A 12,519-nucleotide genomic window follows, 5' to 3' on the forward strand; every position below is an offset into this window, starting at 1 on the left:
CTGTCTGAAATCATAAAGCTCTTGGAGTTCAAGGGAATGTAGGGGAATTTATGAAGATCTGTTGAGCTCGGATTAAATATGAGTCAGTTATTAAGTGCAGATGCTTTCTTTCTCCATTCAGGAAAATAACTGATCGATTTAAAAAAAGACAAAACAAAAGATTTTGGTTTTGATCTCAAATCTGTTATGAAAAAACCTGAAAACGACAAAATTCCCCCAGAATAACTGATGCTTGTGCGTTCAGACACTCGTTTCATCGTGTCTTTAATCACCGAAGTGTGTTTGTGTTTTATTTGTTTTCTTTAATAGACGAAGACAGAAAGACGATGTTTATCACTCTGTTGGTCATCTCTGCGGTCGGAACTCTAAGTTTCCTCCTTCTGCGAAAGTCAGGTGGCGAGGAAGAGGAAGGCGTTCTGTCCGAAGAGGAAGGCCAGCTCTTGCTCTCATCCCGATCGACGTACAGGAAAACCTACTTTTATACACGTTCTCATTTTTTTGCCTGTCGTGATTATTTATAAGGTTTAAGGGTTGCGGGGATTTTGTTCGATCTGACTTTACTAGGTTCTTATGTTACAGATTTAAACAGCGAGCCAGCGACGCCTTAAAAGAGGCCAAGGCAGATTTCAGTAAGTGACATCATGCCTGTTTATATTATCAGTGCAGAATGCTCTATTACAGCACGAAAGACAAAAACATGTTTGAAATGTCTTCTGGGAAATGACTAAGTCTGGATTAAATCACACCATGACCGAGAAACCAAACATTTATTCAAATGTGAACCTTAACTTAATGGGTGTTAATGATCACTGGTGTACTGCACTGAGTTTGCCTCCACATTATACTCACCATGTTGATTTATCCCAAACAAAGACAAATGGAAATTAAACTGGAAATGATTTTGTAGTTTAATTGCCATTAAAAGTGTGTGTGTGTGTTTGTGTTTTGTAATATTTCTGCAACCTTTAACGACTTATTTCTGTTCTGTTCCTTTAAGAGACAATTCTGCACCTTTTTTGCACAAAAACAATACTACTGTTAAGCTTCTCCATGGCGTACAGTGGTAAGTTTTATACAGTGACAACACTTTATGTTAAATTCTTTTCTTTACGTGGCTTATTGCTGATAGCCACGTTTCCTCCTCTTAGGTCTGGAGCTCTCCTTTTACAGTGGTGTATATGGAACTTGCATCGGAGCTACGACTCATTTTGGAGGCAGCTCCAAAGCCCTGATAGGCATGTCAGGGATTGTGGTGGGAATCGGCGAGATTGTTGGTAAGCAAACGTTCCAGTTTGGAGATGATTAAGAAGCTTTAATGCACTGTTTGGCAGTCGTACAATTAATAGCGAAGAACAGCGTCTTTCTGTAACGTCGAACAAGGTCAGAAACACGAGTATCTCAGAGGTTCCTGATGCATTACAATGGTCCATTCTCTGGATGACACTCAGAGAAATGAGTTATCTCTAGAGTTCAAATGTGAGTCATCTCTGAGCATCTCATGCTCTGAGCTGAAGTGAGTCAGGCTGAATTAATGATTCAAAGGAAGAAAAGTCTGGAATTTGGGTCAGAATCTTGGGAAATTTGCATAAAATGTGTCATACACCAACCCAGATGCTGCAGTAACTCCAACTTTCATCATGAATGATGTGAATATGTTGTGACAGGCAGGGGCAGCAGCCAATCAGGAGAGAGAGAGATATTAGAAGAGAATAGAATAGAATAGAATAGAATAGAAGCCTTTATTTTGTCACATATACAGTACATTACAGCACAGTGGGGGACGTTGTGGCCTAATGGTTAGAGAGTCTGTCTCCTATCCCTAAGGTGCACTTTGGATGGATTAAATGCAGAGAACGAATTCTGAGTATGTGTCACCGTACTTAGCCATATGTCACGTCATGTCACTGCCTGGCCTGGATGCAGGCAGGAAAATGGATGACACTGTTCACTTAGTTCACTTTTTTTTTTCACAAATTTTTTCTTCTCATATCCCAAATTTGGATTTGGGTTTTCTTCCTGAACATAAAAGGAATTTATTTGTTTTCTAATATTGTAGGAAGCTAGTGAGTGATCATGAAAGTCAGACCACAGTCTACACTTCATCCACCTGCAGAGGTGTAGCTCCAGGTGCACATGTGAAACCTACAGTGAAGTGAAGTTTACACTCCCTAGCAGCAAAGCGGTGTAAAAACCCACATAAGCATGGAAGAGCAAACAGCAGGAGCAGCTTCCTGCCATGTGTTTACACTTTGTAGTTTGTGCACCATACTGATGACTGATGAATAGCACCAGCACTGAACAATGGATAAAAACGTGACAGATGTTGGCTGAGTCAGAGGTTGTCATGGTGACACAGTGTGATGTTTTTTTTTTGATGCCTTGTATATGATCAATTTTTTCTGTATGTATATAAGATAAGAATAGCTCATTAATCTAGTATATAAAAATGATTTATAATTAACAGTAAATCTATTCACATCAAAAACCATAAGCCTTATATTTTTTACTTAAATTTTCCCATCACTAATAATTTATATGTGAACATGATCTAAAGCCTGTGCGTTAATTGTACGTTAACTGTACATTATCATTGCTGCTTGTTGGATTAATTAGAAAAATATTCTAAAAAAAAAATAATATATAATACAATAAAAACTTGACAGTCTACATCCTATGCTATTTATTTTTTTTAAAAAAGGAAAGAAATATTACTACCTGGCTGACCTGTTTGTGAATAAATTAGCTTTTTTTTTTTTTTTAAAGTTAACTTTTTATTTATAATTAAAAAATAATAATATAAAGAGATTTCAGATGATTATAACTCATGTATCAGTAGTGAGCAAATGTGATGGTTTTGTTCTCCTTGCTGTAATTTAGTTAGCTAGCTAGAGTTAGCAGGCTAGCTCACGTGTTTAGACAACTCGTACAAAAGATCAAACCGAGATGATCGATTTGATGTGCACCAGAAATCGAATCGTATTCTCTGTAGTACTGGGAAGTGATGCACAATATCCCATATCTCACAGCTGTGAAATTAATATCGGAGCAGCGCAGGCAACGGTAACTACACCCATATTACTAAATATTATTGAAACTGGCAATAACTCTTTCTACAGAACTTTCTGCTCAATATCGCCAACTCCTGAAAATCCCCACCCAAATTTAATTAATTAATTATTTATTTTTTTACAGTGGAGAGTAAATGTAGGGTTGAGAGCCAGTATACCACATAGACTAATAATAATAATAATAATAATAATAATAATAATAATAATAATAATAATAATAATAATAATTGCTATATTACATTACAAACACCGTTTATTTGTAGAAACTTCTGAGGTTATGGTTGGACTAGGGTTATAGAGGATGTAGCTGGACTGGATGTGTTTACTAGAGGGATTCTTTCAGGTGGAGGTCTGTTTGGCCTTGTGATGAAGAACAACCACTTCAGACGCACGTCAGTTGTCTTCCTCGGAATGGTGGTGCATTTTATTGCCTTTTATCTGATCTATCTCAACATCCCAAGCGATGCTCCCGTGGTCTTGGACTCTAGCCCACAGCTCATTCCTTATCTGTCTCCAAGGTACAGCAACCACAACAGACTCTGTATGTCACCATCTGTATTTAATGGCTGTTTGGTGTTGGATATAAATATGTTTTGGTTTCTCGCAGCGTGTCCGTCGCCTTACTCTGCAGTTTTCTGCTCGGACTCGGAGACAGCTGTTTCAACACTCAGCTTTACAGCATCCTAGGGTGTGTCTACACTGAACAAAGCATTCCAGCCTTCGCTATCTTCAAGTTTGTTCAGGTACAGAATTGATTAATGCTGACAAGAAATAATAAAAGAGTGAATTGTTCATAACAACAACATAAAATAACATAACACTGATCGCACAAGAGATAAATCCCTTATGTAGTGCCTTCTTTTTTTTTTGCTTACACACAAAACAAAAAAAAGTTTGACGTACACTAGTATTAGTCACCTTCTCAGTGCCGCTCTGTTTGCCAGACTACATGCTTTAACATGCGTATTGCACACATTCCTGTAACGAGAGCTAATTATTATGCACACAAGCAATAATATGAGCTAATTTGAACTAATTAAAAGAGATAAAACTGGCTACAGAACTGGTCTGTAAGGAAAAAAAATCCAAAGGTCACGAAATGTATTTAGAGTATTTATACTGGGAGAGAGAGAGAGAGAGAGAGAGAAAGAGAGAGAGAGAGAGAAATAGTGATGTTGATTAATTTGAAGTTGACACAGCAAGAGCATTCTGCTCTTAAAAATGAACGGGTCTTTGTAAAATGGGTAGATGTGTGCTTTAACTCTCTTTATTTGAATATATTGTCTTCTGGTTAGCTAGGATTCTGACTTTTGTGTACTATCTGCTTAACTAGGGAAAAGCTTAAAGCTTCGGCACAAATTTCTCATCTCTACTCAACCCCCCCCGACTCCACCTACTTCACCCTCCCTGACTGCAGAACACTCTGCAGGACCTTTACTTCTATTCTGACTGCACCTACATCTCACAGTCAGGGTTCCCTTATTCCTTTGTCACATTTCTCAACTGTAGCAGCAGAAGAGATTTTACAACTCATCTGGTCTTGCAATCCTACCACCTGCCCATTGGATCCACTCCCCTCCTCTAGTCTCCAGACCATCTCGCAAGACCTTCTCCCCTTCATCACCATGAGCATCAATGGATCCCTAACATTTTAGTCATGTACCACCTACAAGAGAGCAAGGGTTATTCCCATCCTGAAGAAACCTGCTGTGCATCCATCAGACATCATTAACTACAGACCGGTATCACTTCTCTCTCTTCTTTCAAAAATTCTTGAATGCATTGTCTTTAAAGCAGCACATTCCACAGAGACTGCTCTTTTTGGATGTCTCTGAGAAACTACATGCTGCTAGATCATCCAAGCTGTCATGTTTGATACGGTCAACCACAAAACTCTCTTGTCCACCCTCAGGACTCTTGGAATTTGCGGATCAGCTTGGGAATGGTTTTTTTCCTACCTGGAAGGTCGCTCATATGTAGTAACATGGAGGGGAGTAACATCTGCTCCACGCAAACTCTCCACAGTTGTCCCATAGGGCTCAGTACTTGGTGCTCTTCTTTTCTTCCTGTATACTCACTCTCTGGGCAAAGTTATTTCCTCACACAGGTTCTCTTACCACTGCTATGCTGATGATACACAACTTATCTTCTCTTTCCGGCCTCAACTTCTGTTCAGATCTCAGCATGTCTGGCAGACATATCATCATGGATGACGGCTCATCAGTTGCAAAACTGAATTACTGATCATCCCTGGTGATTCATACCAAGGTCATGACCTTGCTATATCCCTGCATAACGATCTGCTCTCCCCTTCAGCCACAGCTCACAACCTTGGGGTAACCATGGACAATCAACTGTCCTTTTCCTCTCATGTTGCTAATGTGACTCGCTCATGTCGGTACCTTCTCTACAACATTAGAAGGATTCGGCCATTTTTGTCCACACAGACTGCTCAGGAACTTGTTCAGTCTCTGCAAATGATCCAAAATGCAGCTGCACGATTTGTTTTCAACCAGCCTAAGTTCTCACATACCACCCCGCTGCTGCGATCTCTCCACTGGCTTAAGGTAGCTGCACGCATCAGATTCAAAACACTGATGCTGGCCTACAAAGCCAAAAATGAACCAGCTCCCTTTTGCCTCAAAGCCCTCATCACTCCGCACACTGCACCCCACACCCTCAGAGCTACAAGCACTGCGCGACTGGTCCCACCATCTCTCAGATAAGGAGGTAAGTATACTACAAGACTATTCTCTGTTCTGGCACAGAGATCGTGGAATGAAGTTCAAGTTCAAGTTTATTTATATAGCACATATACAAACAGCCACATGGCTGACCAAAGTGCTTCACAGTGCGTTTGACATTTCAGATACACTTAAAAAAATACACAATAAGATAGTTCAAGAAACTAAAATAAGAATTATTTTAAAAAAAAAATAACCAGTTTAAAAGAAAGTAATATAGATATAAACCATAAGATATAACAGACATAAAACCCTAGGCAATCATGAAAAGGCTAGAGAAAATAAGTTTGTCTTTAGCATGGACTTAAAACTAGAAATGGTCGGTGCCATCCTAATCTCTAGTGGCAGGGAGTTCCATAATTTAGGGGTAAGAAAGTGTTTAATTTTGGAGAGAATCCGCAGTTGGTAAAAGCTAGACCCGATAACGGATGAGATGTGTTTGTCAAATTTTAAGTGCTGATCACTAAAGATGCCAAGATTCTGCACCCGTGAAGATCTAAAAACAGATAAACTCTCTAGACTAAACATTATTACCTCAGTCTTTTCTTCAATTAAAAACAGGAAATTTTGTGCGAGCCAAAATTTAAACTCTTCTAAAGATTTTAGAAGAGCTTGCTGAAGGATTGTTTTTCCTAATTGGTAAGTAGATTTGGTTGTCATCAGCATAGAAATGAAAGGATACACCATGTTTCCAGAGAATAGAGCCCAGGGGTAGCATGTATAAAGAAAATAGAGAAGGAGCTAAAATAGAGCCTTGTGGAAGGCCATAGGACAGCGTGGCAGGGGGGAAGGAAAAGTTACCCAGTTTCACTATGAATTTTCTGTCAGTCAGGTATGACTGAAACTGAATGAACTTCCCCTAGGGGTCCAGACAGCTGAGTCTCTTCTTCAAACAAACTTCTACATGAAATACCTTCTCCCCTGTTTGTTGTATGTGTATTTATATATTTTTTTTATAAAAAACAAGAAACTTTGAACAATGTTTTAGGCTCATGTCGTGCCCATCTTAAGTCTGTAACCTAATAAACCAGAGTATTACATGATAGAAACTTAAAAGTACTTTTGTAGGTCACTCTGGATAAGCCATGTGTGGTTTTTCTTCTTCACTCTGCATTGGTGCAGGCCAATGAATAAAAAATTAAAAAACAGCCAAACTCTCGAAGACTGGATTCAGACGACGATTGGTTTATTGGTGGTAGAGCAAACAAACCAGTTGGTACGAGGGGTCTAAGTGGCGGAACCACCCAAATTGTACCTATTGGACTTAAGTGTTCTTATATACATTTCATACATGTTCCTCTGAACCCAGTTCCCTTGTTTAGGCTTCGTCCAATCACGTTTCAGCGCTTGTGGCACTCAGTGTTATTTGCCTTGCAAGTTTTCTATTCTTGCCTTCACAAGTTCATCTCCAAAATGGGGAATGTTTCATCTCCTCCCTTAGATCATAGCGTTTCTCCAATTTTCTGAAGCCCATACAGTAACTTGTCTATACATTTTACTTCATTTTACTCTGAAACTTTATTTCACTACAAAGCATCATGAGCGGGCCTGCTATAGGTTTCTATTTAAAATCTAATTTCTGGTTCTCTTCTTTACTCTTCTCTAGAGATGATGGTGTTTGTGTGTTTCCTCTATATCATGTGTTTATCGTACTACATCCTAATCCATATCTGTGCACTGTGAGACCTTACTGTAGAGGAGTAATGTTTTCTTACACGCATCTTAACATGATAAATGTGTATTCTGATTCCTGTTATTTTGTTATTAGTTCCTTACTAGTGTAGAGCTTTTTTCACTGACTGTGCACTTCATTTCCTTTCCTTACTTAAATTAACTTTTCGTAGAAAAAATTCGTCTGTACTTCCACAAAATCACTCGCTTTTTGCAGTCTGTCACAGAGGCTCATAGATTTTGTTGTTCGGTTATTTTCTACATCCTACAGTACATGGGCAAGTCGTGGCCTAATGGTTAGAGAGTCTGACTCGTAATCCTAAGGTTGTGGGTTCGAGTCTCGGGCCGGCCACGAATGAGGTGCCCTTGAGCAAGGCACCGAACCCCCCAACTGCTCCCCGGGCGCCGCAGCGTAAATGGCTGCCCACTGCTCTGGGTGTGTGTTCACGGTGTGTGTGTGTGTTCTCTGCTGTGTGTGTGCACTTTGGATGGGTCAAATGCAGAGAACGAATTCTGAGTATGGGTCACCGTTCCTAGCCGTACGTCACTTTCACTTAGTTTCTTTCAGTTTTTGTTATTTAAAATTTCCAACACTGTTACCACAATGTTGGAAGTTCTCTAGAACAGGGGTCTCCAACACAACTGCTTTCCATGGGTTGTACTGAAACTTGACTCCTCAGACAAATCATACTCCTCTGTGTGTGCATTGCATCACACAGTTGAATCCACCCGGTCACACAGCTAGCGCCAAGACTGTACATGGAAACGTTATATAAAGTTACATTTCCATTTATGACATTTGGCAGCCCTTATCAGATCACTCTTTTTTTTTTATTTTTACAGATGCTCATTTATAGTGCTGAGCACTAAGGGCTTTGCTCAGGGGCCCAGCAGTGGTAGCTTGATGGAGCTGTGATTCGACCACTGAGCTCCCACATCCACCTACCACTTATCTATTAGCAGAAATTTAAGTAGTTTGGATGAAGGATAAAGAAAACATGATTCAGATCCATTTAACTCAAAAGCTGCTGGGATTCTACAGCGTTAGGAATAACACTACTAGGCTGCCATGTGCTGTGTACTGTAAATATTTCTTATTAGTGCTGATGGTGTTTTGTAGTAAATTAATGTTTAATATTTCCCATTGCATATGAATGCCATCAAAATAATATAATTTAATCACATCACTCTTCACATCGCCATCAGGTTATGTGCCATGGGACATGTGCACTAAATAACATATCGATCTGGTTTGGTTTATGGCAATAAGCTATGTAAATAAATGTTACTAATAATATATACAACACAAGTAGCTCTTGGCCAGCTTAATTTCGTTAAAGCTCTCGGAGGAAAAGTGGTCAGAGACCCCTGAGCTAGAACGTCTCTGTACGCTTTACAGTTTTTCCCTTCACTGGAACTAAGACACTTATCCCATGTTCCATCATGACAATGCCCCTGTGCACAAAACACCGAGCCCCATGAAGCCATCAGTGTGCACTGAGCCCTAACTCAAACCAACCTCAAAAGAAATTAAACATACAGCGAGGAGAACACATATAAACTAAATAGTCAAAAGTATGTGGACACCTGACCATGACACATACAGTCTCATGTGAGACTTGAAACTGTCATTTACACTGATGTCTTAGCAGGCTTAGCAGGCTGTAGCATTCACATTTCCCATCCATGAAGACACGGTCTGTTTAGGAGCAACAGGAGAACCAATCCTATATTAATCCCCATGGGACTGGGGAAAGGGATGTTCAACAAGCACATGAGGCCATGGTGGTCAGGTGGCCACATACTTTTTACTCATTTAGTCTACAACCCTGCAGAGTAAGGGACATGGTTATATTGTGCTTGAACAGCAGGCACTAAATTCCAGGGGTTTCGTTACCACGATGTAAAGTGGGCGTGTTTCCGGAGGTCTTGGAAAAACACCTTCTTTAAAAAAAAACCCAGCATACTACGAAGGACAAAACAGTAATACAGGTTGATTTATTTTAGAAAACAAATAAACAACCAAAAACTACAGTTATGGTTAGGGTTGTAGCTGGGGTTAGGGTTAGATTATGAAATAGGCCACGCCTACCTGATGATGCAATATCTGTTATGCTGTACTGAAATCCCTGGAAATAAGTGCCTGTCTTGCTTGAACCACCTCAATCCTCCCAGTTCAGTATCAAATATACTTAAGAGCATTCTTAGTTAGCTTATTATTGTCTTGCACATTTCTTTGCAACATAATTTATATTTTTGTGTGTAAGAAAATATTAATAGTAAATAGTTATGGTGTTATAACATATCTCTCTGCCTGTCAGTCTATTTTTGCAGCAGTGGCGTTCTTCTACAGCGGTTACCTGCTCCTGAGCTGGCAGCTCCTCATCATGGTCATCATGGGCTTCATGGGAACACTGTTCTTCTTCATAATGGAGCGGACGCTGAACGTCTCGGCCGATCTGCCAGAATACTAACTCTTCTCTTTACACCTTCAGGCTTTGTATTCACAATCATCCGAAATGTACACTGGATCGGTGCCGTGTTAGCTGTTCTCACACGACTAGCGATAATAACGACACGGTCGTGGAGTTGGTTATTCTGTGATTCTTTTATAGTTTTAAACACTCTACTTGATAAGTGACAGATTACTTTGATTCAGTTCATGAGAGACCAACTGATAAAACACGCTCTATGTCTAAAAGTATGTGCACCCCTGACCACCACACCCATCTGTTCTTGTTGAACAGCTTAATCCAGATTTATTCCCATCTCTCTTTGCTGTTGTATATAATAATCAGCTCCACTCTTCTGTTCTGTGAAGTCTTTCCAGAAGATGTTGGAGCGAGTCTGTGTGGATTTGTGTTCATTCAGCTACAAGAGCATTAGTGAGATCAGACACTGATGGTGTAAGAGTGAGGAGGTCTGGGGTTCAGTCGGTGTTCAGTGGGGTTGAGACAGAGTCAGGGCTCAGTGCAGGACACTCGAGATCTTCCACTCCAACCTTCACACACCATGTCTTCATGGATGTGAAATATGAATGCTACAGCCTGCTAAGACATGAGTGTAAACAACAAGTTTCAAGTCTCACATGAGACTATATGTCTGTTTAGTACTGTATGCGTGTGATGATCAGGTGTCCACATACTTTTGGCTATATGTGTTCTCCTTGCTGTGATGCTAAATACCAAGCTTCTATGAAACATTCGAATGCTTGTAGTTCGAGGCTTTGTGATGACATCATTCATAAGTAATGCACTTTGTCCAAATGTGTATGTATTTCTCAAAAATCTAAGAGTTACTTTAAGATGTGTAAGATATCATCCTATCCTGCACTAAGAACACGATGAATGTTTCTGGGTTGCTGTTAGTTCTCTTAAAATACGATTCAGACCTTCCTTTGTTCTGTATGATATAATTGCCATCTAGCGAAACATACGGCGTATTAGATATTAGGGCGTGGCCCTTATTAATCATGTTATACACTTTTTTTTCTCATTGTGAATTATTCATGCGTCACAGATTATTTTTACGCTTTTTTTAATGAGCACAAGGATGTTTTTGATGTATAATGTATAACATTCATGTATAATAGTATAGTTGGCCTATAGTAATTGGCACGCTTGGAGTTCTGTATCCTGCCACAATATAAAATCATTCAGTATTCCAATTTATTAACATCTTCATTTTAGTATGTCATTTATTTTTTAATAGGTAGCTTGTTGGCTTTCTTATCATTAAGAAACACCTTATGCCGAACATGTTAATTTTACTGTGTACATGCCACAGCTTTTCTTCTCAGCACAGACCGATTAATAACGAAGCAATAATGAAATGTTTGTCTTTTAGGATCTATTTTTAATTTAATATACTGTATATGTTGCTTTTTAATCTTACGGGCTGACAATCATGCAGGTTAATCATGCATTTGGTCTTTTATGATCACAAGTATACTGTATATGACTGTGACTGGGATATCTTTTATTATATAATGTATTTTCATAACTTCTTGCTTTCAAGATGAATAAATAAGTGTCGAAAGCAAACTCTTTGTTTCTCACTGAATTACAGGAAAGGGTATAACATCGGTAAAGGAAATTTCACCACATCCTGTCCACTCACATTAACCGTCACATTTATTACCAAAGTCAACACACATGAACCTCTTAGAACTTTTATTATAACCATTTTTACCAGGAAATCATCAGGAATTTGTAATCAGTAAAAAGAAACTAAAGGATTTCTGGCTGTGAGTCTGATGAGTCAGGTCTCTGTTGGTTTCAGGGGAATTTAGACGTGTGTTTTTTTCCCCTGTTACATAAAATATTAAATGCTTATGAAAAAACACTTGGAGCATCTCAGAGAGCAGAAAGGGGTTTGAGATCAACTTTTACCTTGAAGGTGGAACCCCCCCCCCCCTCTCTCTGAGTGTTTGCTTTTATATGAAGTGAATCACGACAAAGATATTTGACCACACAAAACAGTCGGAAATTTCTTGGCCCTCTGATAAAAAGAGCTGTGTTGTCGAGTTCCTCTAATGAGGACCACGTGGTATGTGGTTTAAAAACCAGAACGAACGCTCTACAAACGACAACAAGCATTAGACGTTCCAACAGGCTTTTTTTTTTAAATAATCAAGCAAGACGATTAAAGTGAAACTCGAGAAACGGAAGAGACGTTTTACGTTGCTTCGATCAGATAAATGTCCCGCAATCACAAATAGATAATGGAGTATCGATTCCTCGATCGTCAGCCCGTAAAAGCTGCGTTTCTTTAATTCATTCTACATCCGAAGGCAGTTAAACCGTTCACATTAAAGCAGTTTGAAAGTGCTGCACTAAAATGTAGAGTAATGATTGTATTTATGCTTTCAAGTAAATGGATTCAGAAACAAGTAGATAGAGTGCAATAAACCTTTACAGCCGCTGGAAAAAACATCCGAAGGCCAGTCTGTTGGTCTTCAGCTCACTGGTAATTTGCGATGAGTTGATGAACATTACTACGAAGTGCTGCTTATTAATAAAAGATTCCTGTGTCAC

The 12,519-nt window shown here is 39.3% G+C and overlaps 1 protein-coding gene across 3 annotated transcripts in view; it reads left to right on the forward strand.

Annotated features, from left to right (window-relative positions):
- LOC113660379 (UNC93-like protein MFSD11) overlaps positions 1–11,524 on the forward strand; it is an 18,164-nt gene extending 6,640 nt beyond the window's left edge. For 2 of the 3 annotated variants that reach the window (XM_027173846.2, XM_027173844.2), the window contains exons 7-13: positions 310–466; positions 580–629; positions 998–1,063; positions 1,149–1,274; positions 3,412–3,586; positions 3,676–3,811; positions 9,805–11,524. In XM_027173846.2, coding sequence (XP_027029647.1) covers positions 310–466; positions 580–629; positions 998–1,063; positions 1,149–1,274; positions 3,412–3,586; positions 3,676–3,811; positions 9,805–9,957 — 863 coding nt within the window. In that variant the 3' untranslated portion in view covers positions 9,958–11,524. The remainder of the gene's footprint in view (positions 1–309; positions 467–579; positions 630–997; positions 1,064–1,148; positions 1,275–3,411; positions 3,587–3,675; positions 3,812–9,804) is intronic. The other variant, XM_027173845.2, reaches the window with a different exon arrangement.
- The last annotated feature ends 995 nt before the right edge of the window (positions 11,525–12,519 follow it).

The sequence above is a fragment of the Tachysurus fulvidraco genome, chromosome 24 (genome assembly GCF_022655615.1).
Source record: "Tachysurus fulvidraco isolate hzauxx_2018 chromosome 24, HZAU_PFXX_2.0, whole genome shotgun sequence".
NCBI lineage: Eukaryota > Metazoa > Chordata > Actinopteri > Siluriformes > Bagridae > Tachysurus > Tachysurus fulvidraco.